The 25,348-nt window shown below is 37.9% G+C and overlaps 1 protein-coding gene across 1 annotated transcript; it reads left to right on the top strand.

The window, feature by feature from the left end:
- The first annotated feature begins 218 nt into the window (after positions 1–218).
- On the top strand, positions 219–20,250 carry GORAB (golgin, RAB6 interacting). The gene is made up of 5 exons (XM_045877470.3): positions 219–380; positions 6,348–6,705; positions 9,378–9,479; positions 11,698–11,838; positions 18,441–20,250. The coding sequence occupies exons 1-5, from the start codon at positions 245–247 to the stop codon at positions 18,895–18,897; spliced, it is 1,194 nt and encodes a 397-aa protein (XP_045733426.1). The 5' UTR covers positions 219–244; the 3' UTR covers positions 18,898–20,250.
- Positions 20,251–25,348: the final 5,098 nt, after the last annotated feature.

Below are 25,348 nucleotides of genomic sequence, written 5' to 3'. Positions count from 1 at the left end.
CATCGCCACTTCTCCCCTTATCTTGTTAAGCTACTAACCCAACGAGAATAAGAGAGAGGGATAGAGATCAGACTCAGGTCAAAGACATAAATGTCCCCGCGGCCGAGATTTCCGCAGGGAGTTTGTCCGGCACCGCCGGAGGCAACTCGAAGGGAGCTGGGCCCTGCTGCAAGCGAGAGGGGGCCTTGTAGCCAGAACTCGAAGCGTTCATTGGTTGATCGGCCGTGGCCGGGAAAGAACCCGGATGTGCCTGGGTAGTCGTGTTGGCAGTCGGGGCTTTGAGGTTTGGGCGTTCTGGGGGTACTGGCAGCCGAGGCGGATGGCGCGGGGTTGGGCCGGCTTCTCTGAGGAGGAGCTGAGGCGACTAAAGCAGGCTAAAGGTAACGGGACGTGCCGGCAGAGATTTAATCTTTGGGTCTCTTGGGGGAAGGGGCGGGGCTGCAGCGTTTGAGGGGAGAAGGGGGCGGGAAAGAGGGTAACGTGTGGGTGTTTGGGGAAGGAGCTATAATGGGAAGAGGGGATTGAGGGGCTCCAGAGGTGAATGTACTGGGACCCAGGGAGGGAGGGGCGAGTCCAGGGACCTGGGATTTTCTTTTAGAAAAGAAAGTTCAGGAATCCATTTCAGGGATTTGGATTTGACTTTTTCTGTGAAAGGAATGGGACTTGGGAGAGGAAGTGAGCCTACAGCCTAGCTGTCTCGTGTGGGAAGACTGCTGCATAAATCAATGGCTGGAGAATTGGGGTCGGGTAAAGGAAGGAGGAGGGGCACAAACCATATTAGAATTGTGATGAATTTATCAAAGTTGACAATGGTTGGGAAGAAGGAAGCACAGGGATCTGAATAAACGCAAAGAGACGATGCTTTTCATAATACATCTGGAGTCTTGCATTCACTTCTGGTTGCCAGACGACTTACGTAATTCTAACTCTTGAGAGTGAGAAAACCAAAAGTTTTTGAGAGGCTAACATGTGAGATTATACCTGTTGACTTTGTTGTCAGCTAAAAATTTGTGCTTCCCTCGCTGGAACTCGTACTATTTTCTTTTAATGAAGGAATGACTTTTGCTGTTACTTGATGAGAAACTCTTGGTATAAACTATGCTTTGTTTGTGGTTGAAATTTCGTGAAATTCTGTATGGTGATCTTGGTAGTGGACACTACATCACCCTGAGTACCATAATTTATGTACTTTACTTGTGGGAGAAAATTAAATGAGCCCTGGCATGCTTTTTGTTAGAGTTTGTGATCAAATTGGATGTTGCTCAGGTAAGTCTGTGTGTTAATTAGCATAGATGTAAAAATAATCTAAGGCTGACAAGTGGAAAAGGAAATAAAATAGTAACATAAGGCCAGTGTAGGTTATATAGATGGAGGAATTTTTGATTGGTCCAGAGGCCTTTAAAAAATTGTATCATAAAAGTTATACTACAGTGTGTAGTTAATTGACTTTAGCTTGAGGTTCTCAAATTCTTTTGCTGTGTTTTGAACATCCGTTCACATATTTGAATGTACAGAGTACAAGTATTCCTGCTTTTGGTCTGACCCAAAGTTAGAGGTATCATCTTCTGTATACACATACTAAGATGAACAAGGCATCATCCTTGCCTTCAAAGAGCTGATAGTCTAATGAGACAAACTATAATATAATGGATAGTAGAAAATTTACAAGAGCTTACTGCAGAGCTAGCAGGAACCTGACTGTGCTGGGGGTTGGGTGGAGCTTGGGAAGATTTCACAGAGACTATGTGTTAGCAGAGGTGAGTTTGCCAACTAAATTATAACAGTAGATTCGTTATGTAGAAGTACATTTCTAAATATCTCTTCAATTTGGGATAGAGTGGGGCTGGAAGGACGTTACCTTCAAGGCCTGTCATTCCATAGTGAGATGTTAGAGCATAGACACCAACCACTAGTCTATGTCCGCCCTACGTAGCATCTTTGTACACTCAGCCAAACACAGCGATTGGCATATAGATCTCCTAGCTCTGCCTCTAAATCTTTTGCCTTGAATTTCTCATTTGTAAAACTAGAAAATCTGGATTTTTAATTTTTAAGCCTCCTTCCTTAAAAAGTCTCCAACTTTAAAATATAATTAAGTAATCCATGAAGATGGAGTTGGTTGCCAGCAAAAATAAGCATGACAGTACTCTAGAGAAAACCATATGCACATTAGGAAAGATCAAGAATGTTCTTAGCATTCTTTTTTTTTTTTAAGATTTTATTTATTTATTTGAGATAGAGCATGTGCACAAGCAGGGGGAGTGACAGGCAGAGGGAGAAGGAGAGGGAGAAGCAGATTCCCTGCAGAGCAGGATTGACGCAGGGCTCAATCCCAGGACCCTGGGATCACAACCTAAGCTGAAGGCAGATGCTTAACCCACTGAGCCACCCAGGTGCCCCTGTTCTTAGCATTCTTATTTATAGTATTAAAAAGGTAGGAACAAACCAGTTGTTCATTTTAAAAAGTGGATAAATAAATTGTAATATAACCATCCATTGGGCTGCTATACAGCTGTGGGAATATATGAAGTATACCCACATGCATTACACACGTGTAAATTTCATAAATATAATGCATGAAAAGAGCAAGTTGCAGAAGAACAACCTGATACATTTGTAGAAGATCAAAATGATACAAAGCAGGTATATTGTTTTGGGAAAATAGGACATCAAAATACAGGATACTAGAAAGACAAGGGAATATTATCAGGAAGGGGCAAATACATAGGGAATTTCAAAAGTGTTGGTAATAATGAAATCAAGTTGAGACAAGTTACGCTACAGTAACAAAGAGCCCTAATATATCAATTGTTAAAAATAATAAAGATTTATTTTTCACTCTAGCTTCATGTCTAATATGGACTGGCAGGTCACTCTTTTCCACATAATTACTTCACGTTGTGTTTTGGTGCTATCATTTAGGAATTCACCATGGCATGAGAATTGAGCATTGGCAACTAAATGCTTCCATCAGTAAATGATAGGTGTCACTCACATTTCATTTAACAAAAGCAAGTTGTATGATTTGGAGGGCAATAAATACAATTATCTTATGTGTTCCAAAAGAGAGGATAACATGTCTATCATTGAATAGCAGTTATGTCTATTATAGTCATGTTTTATTTGTTAAAATGTTACTATTTTTGATAATCCATACAGGTTGGATATGTGTCTATAACACATACATGTATTTGATGTATGACTTATTTCATACTAAAAAACTGGAAATAAAAAAAGAAACAGTGCCACTACAGTGCCGTCAATGTCTAAAGAAAATATTCATGAGTTATTTATTCTTGATACTAGTTCTTTGCCAGGTATATTATGAATATCTTCTCCTCTGAATATCTTCTCCTAGCTTGTAACTTATTTTTTAACTTTTACCTTTTGATGAACAAAGTATTTAATTTTAATGTGGTCAAATTCGTCACATTTTTGTGTCTTAAGAATTTACTACCCTGCCATTAGGTGGTAGTACCCTACCATAAGATATTAATCCTTATACTCAATTAAGAGGTTTTTTGAAGTTTCTTCTTTTTTTTTAAATTTTATTGTTATGTTAGTCACCATACATTACATCATTAGTTTTTTTTTTTTAATTTTTTTTAAATATTTTATTTATTTATCTGACAGAGAGAGAGACCGCGAGAGCAGGAACACAAGCAGGGAGAGTGGGAGAGGGAGAAGCAGGCTTCCCGCCGAGCAGAGAGCCCGATGTGGGACTCGATCCCAGGACCCTGGGATCATGACCTGAGCCGAAGGCAGACGCTTAACGACTAAGCCACCCAGGCGCCCTACATCATTAGTTTTTGATGTAGTGTTCCATGATTCGTTGTTTGCATATAACACCCAGTGCTCCATTCAGTACGTGCCCTCTTTAATACCCATCACCAGGCTAACCCATCCCCCCACACCCTCCCCTCTAGAGCCCTCAGTTTGTTTCTCAGAGTCCATAGTCTTTCATGGTTTGTCTCACCCTCCTATTTCCGCCCCCTTCATTTTACCCTTCCTACTATCTTCTTCTTTAGGCGTTTTTAACATTTTTATTATAAGCTACAACAGATTCAAAACACTGCATAAAGAAATGTGTTTCTAATAAGAATTTTAAAGTGTTGATTTGCCATTAAGTTCTTAACCCATTTGGAGAATGTTTTGTTTTTATATGGTGTGAGGTATGGATCTGATTTTATCTTTTCCTTATAGTAGTTTTTCCTCAAGTCCATTTATTGAATGATTCGACCTTTTGCTCTTGATAGGCCATGCTATCTCAGTCACATACCAGTGCTTCATACCTGTATGAACCTGTTTCTGGGTTCTTTGTTCTATTTCATCGGTCATTTTGTCTATTTCTGTGCTCTCTGTTCTGTTCCATTGGTCTGTTTGTCTATTTTCAGCATACCCACTGTCTTTATTACTGTGGCTTTAAAGTGGGTCTTGAAGTCAAGTAATGCCAGTCTTCCAGTTTTGTTCTTCACAATATTTTGTTAGCTATTCTGAGTCTTTTGCCTCTCCATATAAACTCGAGAAGCATTGTGTCAGTATGCACACGGTATCTTGGCTGGGATTTTGATTGGGATTGCAGTGAATCTATAGATCAAGTTGGGGTGAACTGACATCTTGACAGTATTGAATCTTCTACTCATGAATATGGAATATCTCTCCATTTAGTTCTTTGATTTCATTATCAGAGTTTGTAGTTTTCTTTATAGATCTTGTACTTACTTTCTTAGATTTATTCCTAAGTATTACATTTTATTTTTTTTTTAGTGCTAATGCAAATAGTATCATGTTTTTAACTTCAGATTCTACTTGTTCATTGTTGGTACATAGGAAAGCATTTGACTTTTGTATATTAATCTTGCATTCTGCAGCCTTACTATAATGGCTTATTAGTTCCAGGAGTTTTCATATCATATGTTCTGTTTTTAAGTGGACTGAATTTGTTTATTGTTTGGTTTATTATTCGTTACTTATTTATTGTAGCAATTTTAATCTCATACGCAGGTTCTGTGAAAATGCAAAATAGATTGGAAGCTGCAGTACTGGATTTCATAGGGACTATTAATTCAGCTAAGTGAGTGTAACTGGGAAGTAAACAGACATTTTCTGATGGTGTGAATAGAGATCAGTGGTTAAGAATAAGTTCCTGTCCTAAAATAGACGAGGCTACTTTGTGTTTCTGGCAAAAGTCAACAAAAATAACATTTTACTTTTGATGGTACATCTATCTTTTAAAAGTATTTTCTTTACCTATCTCATTTAATCCTTACACCAATTCCATGAGTTAAGTAGAGCAGGTAAATTTTCAACCCCTTTGGCATATGAAGAAACTGAGGTATGGAATAATTAATTGACTTGCCTAAGGTTATTGAGCTGGACAAAAGCAGTACTAGAGCTGTGACTCCAGAGCCTTTAATTCTCCTTTGGGAGATTTAAATACTAGGCTTGTATTGCTTCAGAAGTCAACGTGCAGAATTTTAAAAGCCCTATTTAAGTTCATTTACAAGGACTTATCACAATTTCATTTCCCAGGTATTTTGTAAATAATACCATTTACAGATCTTATTAAATATTGTGTGAATGTGAGTAAATTCTCCAGTACTCTGTCTTAAAAGGTTAACACTGGCATAGACAACCCAAAAAGTATAATAGGGATATTATTTATTTTATAGTGCTTTTTAAAAAAATTTCTCCCAGTTGTTTTATCTTCCTCTATTGGTTTGCTTAGACTGCTATTAAAATTAGCTTGTGTGTATTGATTAATGGCTAACTGACTTTGGGGAACACAACCTTGCACTGCTCTGGAAAATGAAAGCTAACAATTGAGGGTTAACTAGCATTCTTGGAAAGAAGAGATTTCATTCATTTATACTTTATGCATTACATCTACCTGTGTATCAGATTGGCCTAAGATCTGCTATTATTTAAGAAAGGTGCAGCCCATCTGTAAACGCAACCACCATTTTATTTCAGGAGAGCAGATAGAATCATAAATCAAATTTAAGACCTATCAAGAATTCATTTGTCTACCTTGTTTGGTCAGATTAGTTGATAATTGAGGCAATTCTCAATTCAAGTTGAAAAAGAAACCTTGTTTTTTATTCTGAGGCCTAACTCAACAGACAAATGGACTTCTTAAGGTAAATTTTGAGTTGGGACAGTATGATTGGAGAACTGTTAAAACGCTACAGGAAAATGGCTGTTTTTCCCTGGGCTTTTGTGGTAGAGGGGAGAAACCCTGTAGAATTATTATCAAAGCTTAATGTTAATGCTTTATTTTCTTAGAGAAATTCTAATTATTTGCTGCTCACACAAGGGAATTTTTCTCCATTCTCTTTTTCACACAGATCCGTTTGAACCACAGCGGCGTCTTCCTGTGAAGAAAAGTCGACAACAACTTCAGCGAGAAAAAGCCCTTCAAGAGCAAAGCCAAAAACTTGGACTTCAAGATGGATCAACCTCAGTACCTCCAGAGCAGCTGCTTTCTGCACCAAAACCAAGCTTTAATAGTCCAAAACCACATTCTTCTTTCCCTCTTCCTTCTAGTCCTCTTACACTCACCTCTCCTGTTGGTGATGGAAAACCACAGGGTATTGAAAGTCAACCAAGGGAACTGGGACTTGAGAATTCCCACGATAGTCACAAAAACGCCGAGATTCTACCCCTGAAGCCAGATTGCAAAATGGAAAAAAAGAAAGTGGAATTGTTAGTAAGTCTATATATCCATGAGACTTTTTCCATTTTACTTTTTTTTCTCCGTTAGGCTTTGAGAAATAGTAGTTTTAACATTTTCTTTTTTATATTCTAACCTAGAGGTGTAATGGATAACCTGTTAAAGATTAGCTACCCCCTAAATGTGTTGTAAACCAGTCAGTGTTGGGTATGTTATACATGTTATGTCACTTAGTCTTTGCAGCAGCTTATAGTACCAGTTCATGATTTTCACTCTATAGATGAGATAACTTGGACTCAGAAAAGATAACTTTATTCCTAAAGCAAATACATAGCTAATAAGTAGCAGAGTTGGGATTCACATACAGGTCTTTCTGGATCCAAAGTCTCTGCCCTTTACCGTCACCAGAAGCAGTTCTTATGCGTAGGACTCACTCCATCCCCATATCGAACCTATTCTTCACCGTCCAGACTACATCTCCATTGGCCCAGAAAAGGGTGTTTGTGAAGAGATACGAAGGGATAGTCAAAGAAAAGTTGAAATTTAGGAAATTGAGAGGACTAATAAAACGATTCAGCTCCATCATTTGATTTCTTTTTATTCTTTATTTAATGTGCTTGTATTAGAAACTACCTCCAGAATTTAGTTTAGAAACATTCTTATGGAAATTGCTATTCTATCACTTGTGAATTCTCAAAATATTTATCCTAGAGCTTATGTTTTAATATCCACTCATGTTTTGTTTCCTCCCAATTTATCAGGATGTCATTTGTTTCTGTTTTCCATTTTCTGAGTCTTTCACAGTATCTTAGGATTTCTCTGATCCAGATTCCATGCTATGAGTTCACAACCAAGAAAGCATTTTTAAAAAAATTTTTTTTTTATTAAAATGTTTTATTTATTTATTCATGAGAGTCAGAGAGAGAGGGAGAGAGAGAGAGAAAGGCAGAGGCAGAGGGAGAAGCAGGCTCCCCGCCTAGCAGGGAGCCCGATGTGGGACTCCATCCCAGGACCCTGGGACCATGGCCTGAGCTGAAGGCAGACGCTCAACCATCTGAGCCACCCAGGCACCCTAAAAATTTTTTATTGTTATGTGAATCACCATACATTACATCATTAGTTTTTGATGTAGTGTTCCATGATTCATTGTTTGTGCATAACACCCAGTGCTCCATGCAGAACGTGCCCTCTTTAATACCCATCACCAGGCTAACCCATCCTCCCACCCGCCTCCCCTCTAGAACCCTCAGTTTGTTTTTCAGAGTCCATCGTCTCTCATGGTTCGTCTCCCCCTCTGATTTCCCCCCCTTCATTCTTCCCCTCCTGCTATCTTCTTCTTCCTCCTTTTTTTTTTTAAAGAGATATAAAGCCACATGAATTATGAGAACAACATTGAACAAGTGCATATATTTAAATGTCTTTAAATGTAGTTTACCAGCATAGACCTGAGACAAGTAGAGGAGGGTGGGTTTAAATTGAGCTGGCCAATTTAGATTGAATGTTGTTAGGAAAATAATTTTTTTTTTTTTAGGTACTTGGGAAAATTTTCATAGAAGACATGTAATCTCAAGAACTGTCATTGAAAAAGGAATTCTGAGCCTATAAGAAGGGGAAAGGAAAGCTCTATCCTATAGGATGCTCAGAGATGGCATCGCATGTCTCTGGAAGAGGCAAAAGTGAGGCCAGAGAAAGTAGAGAATGAGGGAGGGCGACGAAGGATGTGGAAGCTGAGGGTTCCTGTCTGTTGAGCTCCCCGATGCAGTCGTGTATCACCAAGGCCTTTGAGAGAGAGATACCCTGGTCAAAACAACGGTTAGAGAAAATGCAGGTGTCAGCGTGGTGCATTCAGGGGAGGGCACCAGCTGAGCTGGACCTCCAGCACCGGGTGACAAGATGCCCGTGATAGTGAGGCTGAGAGCGGACCAGTGCCAGCACCAGGGTGGAGGCTGTGAGAATGGGAAGGAAATGATCAATTTGGAAGTGGTTACTAGGTCTCGGACTAGAGAATTTTGATACAGTGGCCATAAGAAATGGTAATAAAAGGAATAAATAGCTTTGTCATGACCTTGTTTGAGTTGACATCCAGTTGTTGAATTTACGGAAAATTTTAATCTACGTCTTTCAGAATTGAACAGAGGGAAAACTCTTTTCAGATCTTTGAAGTCTCTTGGTAACCCAGCATTCAAATCTTAGCTCATGGTGTTTCGCTCTGTTTAAAATTGTTTGAGATCTGGAAAAAAGAAAGCGTATTGAAAAAAAAATGAATAAAATAAACATTGGTTATTGTCCTGAGCGTGTTAGGTGGTAGAGACTTTTCATTATAGAAAACTCTAAAAGATAGAACATGATATTAGCTACATACCAATTTATTTTGCTCTCCATTTTGCATATAATACATAATTAACTTATACAACTTTCTTTGTTCTCCTAAGAAATGCCATAGTACTCTAGCTTCCAGTTTGTGGCTTCCTAGATTATATACATATAATGGATTTCAAAGGGCCAGTTTATGTAAGCCTTCAAATCATAATCTTTGTTCCTATTAGAACAAAATAATGAGCTGCAGATGGGTTCCTTTTAAGAGAGTTTTTGAAAGAAAATAGACATAATCTACTTGATTAAATTTTATACATAGGGAACTGAGCCTGGTAAGGTGTAGGATGGGGTTTCAGAAACTCCTTTTTATACTTTTTTTGTTCCCTAGGCAAGAAAAATCTCGTTGGGAAGTCCTCCAGCAAGAACAACAGCTAATGGAAGAGAAAAATAAACGTAAGAAAGCTCTTTTGGCTAAAGCTATTGCAGAAAGGTGAGGCACCTGAACTAGGAGAGTTGTTTATAATCTGCTATCAGTTCTGTCATGTTTTATATTTCTTTTCCCTGTCTCTCTTGATAAATTGATGTTTTTCTCTACAACATTCATTTTTAATTTTTTTTGTAAAGTAGGTTCCATGCCCAGTGTGGGTCTTAAACTCACAACCCCGAGATCAAGATTCACATACTCTACCGACCAGCCAGGTGCCCCTCTACAGTGTTACTTTTAAAGCTAACTAAACAAATTATGCTTTATAAATGATACTGAAATTCCGATGTTTATTTATTAAGGAGGACTTTGTAAGCCAAAATTGTGAATACAGGTGCAATTAAAACTTCAGAATCAGCATCAGTGTTTTCAATTTTAGCCATCTACACATCCAAAGGAAGAGGTGAATAGCCATCAATATAAGTGCATTAGCAACAAGAGCAGGTTTTAATTTTGACATGGGGAGGTTTTAATCATGTGACATGTAGAAGAGTAAGATTATTTATTCCACATAAGTGATTTCCACTCCCAGAAATCTTGTGTTTTTCTATGGACATTTTTCTTGAATAATTTATCTCCCCCACTGATACATGATATAACCTTTCATCAGTGACTCAAGGTCACCATTGTGAGCACTCTGCCCTATTATGTGCACTTCAATATTTCTGTCACCTCCCAGTGTCAGTTTGCCAGCAGTCGCTTTTCCTTTACTTTGCTGTGTTGGCCTCCAACAGCAACATTCCCATTTGAGCCACTTTTCACCCCTCACCCACTCTTCCTGCCCTTTTAGTTTGTAATTTCCAGTGTGCTGTGGCCTTAGGAAACCAAGCTTAGTCAGTGAAGCAATGATTGAGAATAGGGAGAATGAAATGCAAGCGAGTATTCTTGGCATTTTCTTTTCAGATCTCCAGAAAAGCCTGGCAAAACTATTGGTTATTGAAGCTGATGTATGTGTTGGGGGAGGGGAAGGGACAGGGCTAGAGAGAAAGGCAAGTAGGTATATGAGAGTCATTCAGAATTTTATCTGTCAGGGATGTATGTATTTGAAAATGATGATTTTCTTTTTTCTCCAGCTGGTCCCCTTTGATCTTTCATGAAACATGGGAAATATGCAACTTACTGCACTTACATTTCAAGAAAAAAAATGTGATTATTGAAAGTGAATAGCGATTTTGGAAATCACTTTAGTAGTCTTCATTTTGGAAGTGGTTGGGGAGGCTGTTCACTGGGGATTTTACAGAAAGATTTATAGGCTCAGCACTTGTTCTTTACATGCATTTGGTTGAAGACAAAGTATTGATACAGGCGGAAATGTAGGGAAATATAACCTGATTAGATTATTAATAAATTCGCCAGCAAAGTACTTGAAGTAAAAGACTCATACTGGTAACTTTTGTAGGCAGAAAACAAGGGAAAATGCATAATGGAGTAGAAATAAGGAGAATATAAGTTGCAATATAGTGGTTTTCTGGGGGGGGTTTATTCTGTGAGAAGGGTATGAAATTTTGAAGTAAGTGAAATCAGTTTGAAGGTTGGCTTTTGTATTTGTTTATTCTGTTTCTTCAGTGTGTCATGTATTTGGAGGTGGTGAGGGGACTGAGGTTGAATGTGCTTTTAAACAAAGAAAAAAAAAAGTATTGGTTTTGAGCCCCAGAAAGAATTTTGAGGACCTGTAGTGCCTAAAAACCAAGAATCAAAGTAATGAAAGTTTGGGGGAAATGGGTCCTAAAAAGGTTAAAACCAAAAATATAAAGAAATGGTGTTTAAAAAAACAAAAAGAAATGGTGTTTAATGCAGGCATCAGTTCTTTTGTCCACTAAGTATCAGACAAATGAAAATGGGCTTAGCAAGAATTGAAGGCTAGAAATTTAGAAAGGTTTGTTAGATGTTCCATGTAAAGAGAATACAGATACATTCTTTCACTGCCTGTTCACATCCTCATGGAATGAATAGAGACCTATAAGTGAACTATTCGTTTTTTTTTTAAATCTTACTTTTTCCTTTGTGTATTGGAATAATAAGGGAAAACAGCACAAATGCAGTCTTAGAGATATACCAAAATGTTGCCAGCATTTGTTTTATTTCAATTTGTGCTTTTTTTTCTAATTTTTAAAAAATTATACATTAAAATCATATTGTATATACAGTAGGCTGCTTTTTTCACTTATATTGTATATAGATACATGATTTTAAAATGTCTTTATTTTTCTACTCATTTTTCTAGATCTAAAAGAACTCAAGCAGAGACCTTGAAACTAAAGCGGATCCAAAAGGAGTTACAGGCTCTAGATGACATGGTGTCAGCTGATATTGGAATCCTCAGAAACCGGATCGATCAGGCCAGCCTCGAGTATTCATATGCTCGGTGAGTTGAGAGAACTCTGAACCAGGAGTCAGAGTAAATTAATGTTTATTGCTAGCTGGGCCAGGAGCTTTCAGGTGTGTCGTCATTGAAGCCTCATAACAATACCGTTAGGTGCTCTATCCCTATTTTGTATTCAATCAAGTGTCTCTTCTTTTTGAAGTCTTCCTTAACTTCCCCCCATCCTTGTTCATATTCCTGTTAGAGCGTTTCTTGCATTATTTATTTGCATTTTAGTCTTTCTTGCTAAACCATCAGCTATGTAATGTTTGGGACTCTAAGTGTCTATATGACTTGTCCCCAAATTCTATTATTCTAACACCAAGTCCATAATCTTTCTATTAAGGAATTTTGATTATCTGAGATGGTTCTTAGAGATTATCCTAGTTCTCATTTCAGTTTTCATCAAAGAGAGAAGACCTAGTTTATTTTTTTAAAGCCTTATGAGTATTTTTTTAAAAATTTTATTTTATTATGTTATGTTAGTCACCATACATCGTTAGTTTTTGATGTAGTGATCCATGATTTATTGTTTTCGTATAACACCCAGTGCTTTATATGAGTATTTAAAGAAAATACCACTCTGTCTCGAAAGCTTGAAGTTTTCCTCTTTTTTTTCTTTTTGATTGTATTCTGTATATAATAGTTTGCTATCATGTGTTTTCTTGGTTTCAACCACTGGAATTTTTTTAGTGAAAAATTCATCATGGAGTATTTTTAAAATGAACTAACACATGTAAAGAATTACATGAACTTTGCAAGCAGATAAAAGGGCAAAAAATTAGGTCCAGTTTCAGGGTTTTCAGTCCTTTCAGCGTTGCTTTAATCATCCTAGTTTGTCTTTTTTTACAAGGGAATGCCGTGTTAATGACTCCGTTTTGCATCTCTCTGTAACACTAGAAATCAATCAGAATGCCTCATTAGTCCAGGGTAAACCACAGCATCAGAATGTTTATATAACAATTTAATAAAGTGGAAATGCTTGATTGTGGCTTTTAATTCACTGTTTATTAAGAAAGAGGTTTGTGGTGTCCTTGTGATTTTTGTAATTGTTGTTTGACCATATGCTATTAGACTTAATGGGTTGCTTTTATTAATTAACTGCTTAAATTAATGCCATCAGTAGCTGATAACTGGAGGTTCCAGATTTCTATTTATAAGGTCATTAAGGAGGTAACCAAGATTTTATTAAGATAAAACTAATCCTAGATTTTTAGCATATTTTATTCTCTGTAACTTAAGTTTACCAGAGGAACATTCTTTTGCCTTTATAGCCCTTTATGTGAATAATTCAGATTATTATGGATACCTCAACAGAAAATCATCTCATTATGTTTTAATTCTGTCCTAGAGGAGGCTGGAGTAGGATGCATTTGTATGTTGAACATAATATAAGAAATGTCATAGTTTTAGCCTTCAGAGAACCACAAAGAAAGTGGGATTACTGGTTAAAGAAGAAAACATCCCGTAATATATAAACATGTTTAATGAAATTTTAGTAAATTTTTATATTATATTTACATAAAATTTTACATCTTTTAACAAACTAAAGATGGCAATTTCTCATGGTACTGGTATTGACATAGTTGTATGTGAATATCCGTATTGTATGTGTGAGGCTATTTTTAAAAATCTAAGCTCTTGAGATAAGTCAAAGAGAAGCCATAGACGATTGTGACTAGGACCAGCATTGTATCTCGTTCATGCATAAGATTAAGACAACATTTTCTAAATTTGCATCTGTGGTTATTGAGAAATTAGAGATTGGTGATACAATATTGTAGTTTAGATTTATACTGGTAGCTAATCCCCAGGGCAACCAGTTTCTATTGGAGATTTCCTTGATTTTTTTTTTTAAATAAAAATAATACTGTAGTTTTATAGTACAGTGCAATGTCTACAAAAGGTTCTTAGATAATGAATAGTCCAGAATTTGCTTTAAAATTGGCTTCTATAGAGCATTGTTAGAGTAGACCCTTTTAAGGAGACCAGCACTTGGAATGAACCAAATTGAGAGTTATTGCTGCTGTTTGCATCTGTGACTCCCAGGCTGCCGTATGCTGCATAGACCAACTTGTGAAACAGAGTGGCTGTGTGTAGAACATTTCTTTGACCCTTCATGGACCAGGAAAAACTATAATCACTGTTAGCTATTTATGTTTAATAGACATTCCCATTAACATATACACATACGTGTGCATACACATACACACATATATACATAAATGTTTTATGTATAATTTACAGAAGTAAAAATAATAGGGATTGTGGAAAGAAACTTTATTAAAAATTTTAATAAGAATGTAAGCATAGCAGACCTCTTTATGTCAAGTAACTCTTTACTCCCAACATTATAAAAAGCTGAAAGAATGCAGTTACATCCTTTCACAACACTTTCACAACACAAGACAGTCCAAGTACTTGTAAAATACTGTGTGATCGAGTTCTTTCTGTTGGAATTATTAATTCTATGAGAATAACATTTCCTTTTTATCCTCAGAAATATATTTTTCAGTCACTGACTCTGATTTTGAGAACAGGTTCATCTAGGATGTGTTTTTCTGAAGTCTCATACGCTTGAGATTTCATGTATGTCATTGGTGTCACCATCTAGAACCTAGACTGTCTGTTTTGGCCTTTGTATTAGGTTCCTAGGGCTGCCATAACAAGTTACCACAAACTGGGTGGTTTAAAACAACAGAAATTTATTCTCTTACATTTCTGGATGCCAGAAGTTTGAAATCAAGGTGTTGGCAGTGTCAGTCTTCCTTCACAGGCTCTAGGGAAAGAATCCATTCCTTGCCTCTTACAGTTTCTGGTGGCTGTAGGCACTCCTTGGCTTGTGGCTGCACCACTAAGTTCTGTGCCTCTGTAGTCACATTGCTTCCTCCTCTTCTCTCTCAAAACTTCCTCTGTCGCTTTCTTAAAAGGATACATGTGATTGTATTTAGGGTCCAACTGAATAATTCAGAATAAACTCCTTTCAAAATTGTAAACTTAATCACATCTTTTACCATATAAGGTAATATTCACAGATTCTGGGGATTAAGAAGTGAATATCTATGGGTGGTCATGTTTTTAGCCTACCATAACATTTGTCTTATGATTTGTCTAATAGCTGCGAAATGTCTTCATCTGTCAACTTTCTCTACTTTGTCACTGTGGGCAGAAAATGAAAAATACTAATTCTGAACTGTGTTCAGTGAAAGCTGAGAACAGATTACAGATACGGTGTTTCTAGTCTTTTTTTATATCTTTTTGAAAGATGATGTGATACTTTGAACAACACAATAAGGAAACTAAACAATGATTTATTTCACTGTGGCATCATCCTTTGGGTCATTCTATCATTCTCTGTTTTCTTATTTTTTTTTCTGCAAAATGGGAATAATTGATGAGTAATAAGGAAATAATTCCCAGGGCAACAAAATGGCAAAATGTTTCAAGATACAGGAACAATATATCCTGTCTCAACAATTCTGTAATGTATCTCAGATGTGTAAAAGGATCCAGTGGACCCATATAGTAATTGCAAAATGTAGTTTTATTCTATCCTTTCTTAGGATAAAAACCTTGATATGTTGATCCTTACAAATAGTTAGAACTGCTCAGAAAAGGAACCAAAAAACTGAAAGTGCACCCATGAAACCTAACAGCATGCCAAGGGTTAATTATTGGATTCTTAAAAAGTTTCAGGATACCAAAACCAAGAGACAGATTCTAGAACCCTTTAAATATCATTAAATGACTTGATGTCCCTTTAAAATAACAAAACAATTCTGTAATTACATTTCCAGTTCAATTTAGCTTACTGTGTTATATATAATGCTCTTATTATTCTGTTCCAAAACATGTCATCATATTCTGATTTGGTATTATCCACCTGAACCTCCAGCTCATAGTGCAGTTTGTGAAATTAATATTTCAAACATAAATCACTCTGTGCAGGAATATATATGCATGTTTCTGGCCAGAAGAACTTTAAATAAATAAACAAAATGCAAAATCTTCAGTGATTTATCCAGGGTGAAAGATCAATGGAAACCTAGGGACGTATTTGCAAATTTAATTTCAATTCAGCATTCACGAGCCCAGTCAATAAATCTTTACTGACTTTGGCTGGCTGAGGGGACCTCAGACCACAGAAAGGAGGTTTGACTTGGGGGGAAGGGGCAAGGTTTTCTTATACCTGTAGAGAATATTGTTAGAGCTCTTAAGCTTGATGCAAGAACATTCATAAACAGGATATGTTACAAAGTATGGAAATAAGGGATTCACATGTCCAACAAAGCTCTTTTGGAACAATTCTTTTAACATAGAGGGTAATTGAAAAACAGCTAGTTTTCTCATTCTTATAGTTACTAGATGACTAAAAAAAAAAAAAAAAATTAAATGTGGTAAATGAACATTATGTAAATAACAGTTTTCAAGTATAAATACTGAGTCCTTAAACTTTGCATAATTTTAGTTTTAGAGTACTTGTTTAGTGATAAACTAGCAACGCTTTTTGATTCTGGTACTCTGAAGGAGAAGTTCTCTTTTTTGAGTGCCTGCCAGGCACTGGGCGAGACACTTTCCCTGTTTATACCATTTAATCCTTAACACTCCTGTGAAGTAATAGTGTCATCACCATTTTACAAATAAACCAAAACTCAGATGAAGATACTACCAAGGGTCACTATACTGGAGTTTTCAGACATTGCACATAAATTCTCCAGCCTCTTCCTTAGGAACCTAGCTGTGTTTTGTACTCATGGTGCTGACCCTGGGGCACACCTGATTAGAACAAAGATGGGCTACCAACTCCAGAACATTTAATCCAAAGGCTAAATAGGGGTTGGTGGCAGGCTGGACACTAAGCTCTGTTCAAACTGATGTGAGCCAAGCTAAGCCAACCTGGGTCCTTCCCCTGGAATTCGAACACTGAGAAATTGAGTAGAGTGAATTTAATGTAGAGCCACAGCTGGTGGCCATATTGGGTTGTGAGTATGATTGGAAAGCCAAAATGAGAGAAACTGTGGTTTCTAAGCATTAAAGAGAATAGCTTTTGATTCTGATGACATGCCTGTGAAATTGCCTCTTGTATCCTACAATAAAACCCACTTTTCACCTGAGCTAGTTTGACTGGGTATCTGTTCTTTACATCCAAAAAAGGCCTTGAACAAAACAGGTACATACACAGTAAAAGGCAAAGGCAGGTTTTGAACCATGGGTTTTCTAAAATCAAAGCCTTTCATTTTTTCACTATATTCTTTTTCAAGACAGAGAATCTTGTGTTAGGAGATACAACTGTTTCTGTTTTGATGTAACTGTAGTACCGGAAATTACTTACTACATTGCGTTGATGTAGGCAGTCATAACAGGTAAGGCACCATGGCTTTCACAACTGTTAGTGGTTATTAAACTGAACAATTAGTTGATAAATGTGGGCCAGTCTCTTTTCCTGGCCAAATAAAAAAAAAGAGAGGGAAAAGAAAAAAGGGAACAAATTACATGGAAAAGGCAAAAGACGGTGAACCGACATATGATAACTTTTCTTTTTGTGTCAACCTAATACAAAAGAAAAAAAAAGATCACAGGGTGACTTCCCCAGTAGAATTACCTTATTTCTAAGATTGGCATTGCCTGTCTTTGCAGTTTACATAAATGTAAATAGATAAAGTGCGCTGATCAAAGTCTAACAGTAATCTGTTGTTGCAGAATGGAGAGAGAACAACTTAACGCAGAGATTCTCAACTGGGGGCAGTTTTGCCCCTGAGGAGACATTTGATAACATCTGGAGACCTTTTTGGTTATTACAAATATTGGGTGCTACCAGCAGGAGTGGGAGAAAGCCAGTGATGCTGCTGCACATCCTACAATGTACAGGACGGCTCCCCACAACAGAGAATGATACGGTCCAAGTTGTCAGTAGTGCCAAGATTGAGAAACCCTTCCTAAACCTAGCCTGAAATGTTTCTCTTCTACTTGATTCTTGCTTCTTGCCTCACCTAATACCATTTACATTCGCCTTGCAACCACTGTCCATATCCTTCTCCACCAAAAATCTTCTTCCTTTTCTAATCCACTAATCAAGAGATGCAGATTTTCTACCTTTTCCTTCTCCGGTTGTTTTACCTCTCATACATTTTGACCAGTTGTGTGCTGGACCTAGGTTGCGCTGGTTCACGAGAACAGATTTTGTGTATCTCTTTCCAATTCTACAATCAGTGATGGCACATTAACTGCCTGAAATTGGCCATAGTGGTGGTAGTATTTATAATACAGAAATTGACAAACACTGCAAATCAGGGCTCTCCCTGACCAGAGCTAGCTCACCACTGAATTAACCTCTCAGCCTGCTTTCATTCAAGCCCAGCTTCAGGAAGAGGAAATGAATGCAGAAGAATGTCATTACATTAGAAGGGCCCAAATGTGGATGTTGTAAAAGTTTGAGCAGCAACAGCCTGGTTTGTCTGACGTGTAGGACAAGCGTGCATAAAATATTAGTATCCATATCTTCATTATACTTCCTCCCCCCCCCATAATTATTGTTTCTAGGCCCTCCTTTGAATATCTTCTTAAGTGGAAAACCAATGGACCAATCTTTGTACCTGTCCCTACAGGAAGCGGTTTGACAGGGCTGAAGCAGAGTATGTTACAGCAAAGCTAGATCTCCAGCGCAAGACTGAAATTAAAGAGCAACTCACTGAACACCTCTGTACAATCATACAGCAAAATGAGCTCCGCAAGGCCAAGAAGTTGGAAGAGTTGATGCAGCAACTGGATGTACAAGCTGACGAGGAGACTCTGGAGCTTGAGGTGGAGGTGGAGAGATTGCTGCATGAACAAGAAGCCGAAGCAGGGAAACAGGTGGTTCATTTGGAGAGGCCATTTCAGCCTTCTGGGGAGAGTGTGACATTAGGATTTGCCGAAGAGAACAAAAATCATCAAGAACACGCCGCTTCCCTAAAGGTAGATGAACAGTGTGAAAATCCCAGCAGCATTCCCCTTCAAAATCGAGACCAAAATCAAGAAGTTAGAACTCCTGTAAAGGCCATTTCAACTGCTCCGACCACATGAAGTGCCAGTGTTTGTTCACTCAGCTAGTGCGGGATTCAGTAGAGTACACTTCTGTTGGAGATTATGCCATGAGCTCGGATAAGTGTGCCTTTAAAACGGTGTTAATTTTTGAATCCCTGGTTAGTTTTAGTATAACATGTTTGACATTCTAAACCCTCAAATTACGATAATTTTATATGTAGGCACACAGTTTACCTTGATCCAGGGCCAATTCCCTCGGTGTACCCTGATGACTGGGTGAAAACAAACGACCCAAATAAGATGGAAGAAAAACTACACAGTAAGAGTGTTGTTGGACAAGGTAAATATAGAAAAGTAAAATGGAAAATAATACTCAACACCTCATCAAACTCATTTGACTTCTAGGAGAGGTGTTGATGAGAGTCCTATTTTATGTAGTTAGTAGAGAGACACCAAAGTTAACATGTGAAAAAGAGTCAGCAGGAGGAAAAAAACTAACAAGAGTAGCATGTTGAATTGTCTATTGGATCTTACTAGAGCTGCAAAACACAACTTGGGAGTTGCAGTTTAAGAAAGACAAACAGCTTCAGTAACGTTATTTTTGTCTTCAGTTTGCCTTTTAAATGGCTTTAATTCACAACCTGAGTTTTGATTGGTTCATACACACACACAAATATACCACTAATACGTATAATTTTACTATTAATGTATTGTCTTTAATCAGCACATTGATTAAATTTAGACAATGAAAACATTTCTACATTGAGGCTAAAAATAATACAGAAAACCTATCAGTACTTTTGATTATCCAAAAAAATTGATACACTTTTTTTCTAAAGTTATTTGTAAATATGTGTTGCTGGATATAAATTATCCCGTCATAAAGCATTTAAATTGCTAAAATGGTGATTTTCTTAGTATTTTAATAGTTTGTTAATTATTATCACTAATACTTGACCCACTTTCTGCTATATGTGAATGTGTAAATAAATACTGTTGGTTTGTCACAGAATCTGTGAATTTCACATTAAATTGTGATCTATTTATCAGAAATTCCAAAAAGTACTACATTTTAAGTCTTAAAAAAAGAACTATCATAAAAGAGAATAAGGACAAATGTAATATTGTATTTATAATAATGCTGAAAAAGTAAGGGCCATCCTATTTTTAAATGAGTTTGTTTGAGTATTCTAGCAGTGTGGATGAGCTGTGTATTTTTATATTATGTAATTTGAGTTAAAATTATAGCTTTCCATTACTGACTTACCTAAACAGAGGCATTTGTATAGATAGTTGTGTTTTTATTTATGAATGATATTCATAAAAACTGAAAGCATCATTGTCCAATACACTTATTTTTCTAAGGAATAAACGAGTCTGATACATCTATAATGTGGTCTTTTGTTTACTGTTAAAAAAAATCTCAGTACGTGTTCTTACACGCTACGTGGTAGTCATGTGCCTCTACTTTCATGTGGTAAATGCACATGAGCCTCTGTTAAGGGAAATTCATCAATAAATGAAGTTCTGTAAGATCCGCTACATACAGGGAGCTACAATCTGATTCTCATTCGAAATATTTATAAGGTATACGGAGAAAGGAGAACCATGAAATAAAGAATTGGAAGGGACCTCAGAGATCATCTGATTTTATCATCTTTACAGAAGAGGAATTTGAGAGCCAGAGATTTCACTTATGGCATGTTGGCCAACTGGCTTATTTTAAACTTAAAGTGCTAGTAACGTCGCAGTTCTAAAACTCTTGGTGTATCTCTTACATGTATCAGGCTGTAAAGTTCACTGCATCCCTCCACTTGAAAACTTTGTTTTATAACCCATTCAGGGATTGTGTTTGTGCTTGTGAAATGCTTTCAAATATGTCTATAAAAGGTCCACTGATACCATTATTTTGAAAAACTTGCTTTGCTTGGCTTTCCCAGGGTGGTATCCGAGTGCTCAGGTGATGATATAAGTGACAAAGTTATATTGCATCAGTTTTGTACAAGGCAGCTGTATTCCATGTGTGGGAGGAATAAGAGCAAATGAAGTGGGGGCTCGTTGGTATGAGGACCATATGCACTGGCTTTGCCAGGATAGTCCTGATATCTTTTAAAATCATAAAGCATATTCAAAAGACTTTGATATATGGATTCACAAATCCACAAATAATTGTTACTTTCTGTGAAGGAACTTAGGTTCAAAATTACTGCCCTGAGTTTATTGGAGCACTTTGTAGAGCTGTCCCTCTGTAGAGTTGAACTCCTCTTCTCTTGCTTCTACTTCTCAAATAGTTGGAGCATAAAGTTGTCGAGGCTCTTAATAATGTATTACCATAACCATTGGTAGTAATTTTTACTTGTCTTAAAAAAAACAATACTCTGAAGGGTAAACTTGAATTCCTGAATTTAAGAATTCTTATACATTGATTCCCACTACTTTCTTTAAAAAGAACCATTTTTATAGGTTTCAGAGAATTTCTTAAAGCATAGTTCTCATTGCATTTAAAATACAGTGAGAGTTTTTCACGCTCTTCACCTCTGCATAATTTTACTGAATTACGGCACTTGCAGGTGGTAAATCTTTGTACTCATTGAGAGCACAGCTCGTTTCCAAGTCAGATGATAGAAGTCTCTGATTGGAATTTCTAGAACATATTTTATTGCTAGATTGGCATTTGAATTATAGGGTAAAAACTCTGCTATAAACCTCTTTCATTCTTTGTTTGGATTTAGCAACATAGTACTCTCAAGAAGCTTTAAGTATTCAGCAACTTCCTCTTCCAAAACTGGCACAAAACGGACTCAAGTTATTCTGACCCAGGCCATTCCCAGTGACCTTTATAAATGATGTTTTGGGTTTTGTATTTCTCAGGAGCCAAGTCAGCATTTTAAAAGGCCCTGATAGATATAACTCAGTCTGCCAGACAAGACCTGGGGCCACTCTGGACCAGGGTAATTATACCCCCTCTCAACATAGATCTACCCCAGGCCTGACTTGAACTACTCTGGAGGGATGAAGCAGGACACTATTCTCCATCTGCCTTTTCCTTAATGTCAACTACTTTTGCAAGCTCCTAATCCCAAACAGCTGTCTTGAAAATGCAACATTATCTCTCTATGAAATTGATCAAACCACTGTAGGTAGCTACATATATGGACAGAGCCATGTGAGAGGTGTATGATCTGCTCCTTTTGTCCTTAAGCTTATCATCTACCTGAAGGACCAAGATTTATACTCAAAGGTTGATACAGAACATAATGTCTTCTTGATGGGAGGCAAAATGAGCGGTTGGAACACAACATGGATGCATCCTCCAGAAGTCCCAAATTTTTAGAACACTTCTAATTTTAAATACTCTGTCCACTTTTTTTTTTTTTTTTGCAATCTATGAATGTATCTAGGGCCTGCCGTATCTTTCAGTTTGCCTTTAGCAGTAAGGAGCAACACATGCACAACTAAAACAAAAAGCCTCTGGTAGACAACATGTACACATTCTTGAGTTAAAAAAAATTATAGTCACCACCACAGAGTATTGAGAAAAGAGGAGGGTTTTGCATGATTTAAAAGAGGGGGCAGGGCACTGGGATTTATCAGTGCAAAAAACCCCCAAGTATTAGAAAAAGTAAGTACATGCCTTTCTGACAGAGGGTTGATAGTGTCTTGTGTGGAGAGTAGCATAAATATAAGAGCTCATTGCAACAACTCAAGGTCTTGCTGAATCAAGGAGCAATAATTATTGCCCAAACCAGAACAAGGTGGAAATGGAACAGACTCGTGTGAACTCAAGGATAACTCAACATGGATGTGTGTTCCAAGATCACATAGAAGAGAGGTGTTTCCAAGCCAAATGACTAGGAGCCTAAAATAGAGCCATAATTAAGCAATAAGACGTGACAGGGAACACATTTCTCAGTGATTATAGCATGCCTCAAGGGATAAGTCACGAGGTCAAAGGTTCCTGTGATGAGTGAAATAACACTGCAATGTATAGCATCACATTGTTAGAGGGAGAAGGAGAAGGAAATGAATAATCGGAGTTCGAAGAGCATTTCATGAGCTATTCTTCCAGTTGTTGGGAAATACATCCATGTGTACAGTACGTGTGGCCATTAGTTGTATCCAGCACCTGGAAGCTCGGAATTTACACCAGAGCCTTCACTTATATTAAAACCCTGCAGAATTGTCCATCTTCTCATTTTCTCAGCCAAACAAAAACCAGGCCATTAAGATACAGACTTGGAGGTGCATAACCATATATATGGCACTACAGTCTGGTAGAATTTTAATTGCGGGAACTTAGACCTGGCTTTTATAACTGAAAAATAGCTGAAGCAACCACATGGAGTCATTTTCCCAGTATTTTGTCTTATTTACCTCCTGTGCATTTCCCTCCGAAACTGCCAATAGACAAGGCCCCAGTGTCACACAGGTCCAGAAACATCTCTGGTCTTCTAGTCTGAGCTTTCCTTACCACTGCGCTGCTGGTGGAAGACAGGGAGAACTCCAGAGCCAGTGGCCAACTGAACCCCACACTATGGTAGAGGGAGGCCTTTCACCTGGATGAGAAACAAAATACCCACCAAGCACAGCGGGATGAAAATTTTCCAGATTAGCAGATGTCCTGAAAAGCCAGGAGAGGCAGTTTTTGACTGCGAGATTCCTCTGCATGTTTCTGTGATTCTTATTCATCACTTCAGAAGATCATTAAAAATCTTCTGAACCAACCTCAGAGAACAAGATTTTTTGTGATTCTTCATGTATCCCATGGCACAGGCTAGGGTTGTACCCTGGACAGAATTCTGGCCAAACAGTGGTTTGACTTAGCCCAGGCAACCAGTGTTCTCACCTCCCCCAAAAGCATTCTTAAGAAAAGTACTGAAGACAGTGCTATAGACTGAATGTTTGCATCCCTCCAAAATTCATTTGCTGAAACCTAACTGCCATGTGATAGTATCAGGAGGTGGGACTTTGGGGAGGTGATTAGGTCAGGAGGGTAGAGCCCTCATGAATGGGATTAGGACCTTTATAAAAGAGACCCCAGAATGTTCCCTTGCTCCTTCCACTGTGTGAGGACACAGCAAGAAGGCTGTGAACCAGGAAACAGGGTCTCACCAGATACCAAATCTGCCGGCACCTTGATCTTGGACTTCCCAGCCTCCAGACTGTGAGAAATAAACATCTGTTGTTTTTAAGTTGCCCAGTCTGTACTATTCTGTTACAGCAGCCCAAACAGACTAAGACAACAGTTATGTCTTGGGGAAACTAAGTAGGTTACTTTTCTCAAGTGTCCCCTTTTAATACAATGAAATATATTAAAGCAATGTATTTTAGCTTGTGTAGTGGAAATCTTAACCCCCAGCTAAAAAAATTTCAAGCATCAGAGAGCAGATGTGAGAATGGGGTTGTAGTGAACTGCCTGGAGAGGGCTTGAGGAGATCCTGCAATCATACTCCACTGCATGAACTGAGAAATGAGTCTTTATTTGCCTTTATTGCCCATGGCATTATAATCTCCATTTGAGGAAAATTACCCCAAGCTGTCCTCCCCTGACTTCCTATTGCTAACACAACATGTAGTTGAAGAAGTGAAACCAAGTCCGACATTCTAGCCACGTATATGGCTGCATAGTAAACCATCCCATAACTGAGTGTCTTCAAACAGCAACCACTTTTTTGCTCATGATTGTATGGGTTAATAATTTGGTCTAGGCTGGGCAGTTCGTTGATACTGCTGGGGATCTCTTATGTTGCAGTAATTTGGTGGCTTCCCTGGGGCTACATGATCTAAGAGAGCCCCACTCACATTCTGGCAGTTGGTGATGCCTGTCACCTGGACCTTTTTCTCCAGTTAGTCTCTTATCCTCAAGAGGGCTAACTTAGAGGTCCCAGGGTTTCAAGATGGCAGGACAAGCTGTAGACAAAGTTCTACAGTCACATATATCACTTCTGCTGCATTCTGCTGATCAAAGGAAGTCACAAGACCAGCCCAGATTCCAGTGGTGGGGAAGTGGACTTCACATCTTGATGGGAGGAGTAGGACACTCACATTGCAAAGGAACAGCCATCTAGGAATGGGAGGAATTGTGGTTGTCATCTTGGCAAACAATTTACCACAGTCTTCCCCCTGCTTGCTACAATAATTCACATTTGTCCCACACAGAAAATGTACTACCTCTTCCCCCAAAAGTCTCATCCTATTATGGTTTCAGGCATGCAGTCCACGATCTCATCATCTGATCAAGCCCAGATGTGAACGAGCCTCCTCAGGTATAGCCCCTTCAGTGTGGCTCCTCTTAATCTAAAGAACTGTGAGCTAAAATGAAAAGTCACCTGTTCTTCCCACACTTGAACATGCAGTGTGAGACAGGACAGGATAAATTCAGTGGACATTCCCTTTTAAAAAGAAGAGGGGCTTGCTGCAGAGAGAAGGCATTCTGAAATCTAGCCTGGGGTGTGTTGTCACGTCTCCCTCTCCTGGGGAGTGTAATTAA

Source organism: Mirounga angustirostris, unplaced genomic scaffold, assembly GCF_029215605.1.
Source record: "Mirounga angustirostris isolate CCGP_5_RB_7025 unplaced genomic scaffold, mMirAng1.0.hap1 SCAF_6, whole genome shotgun sequence".
Taxonomy (NCBI): domain Eukaryota; kingdom Metazoa; phylum Chordata; class Mammalia; order Carnivora; family Phocidae; genus Mirounga; species Mirounga angustirostris.
This window is presented reverse-complemented; position numbering and strand designations above follow the sequence as displayed.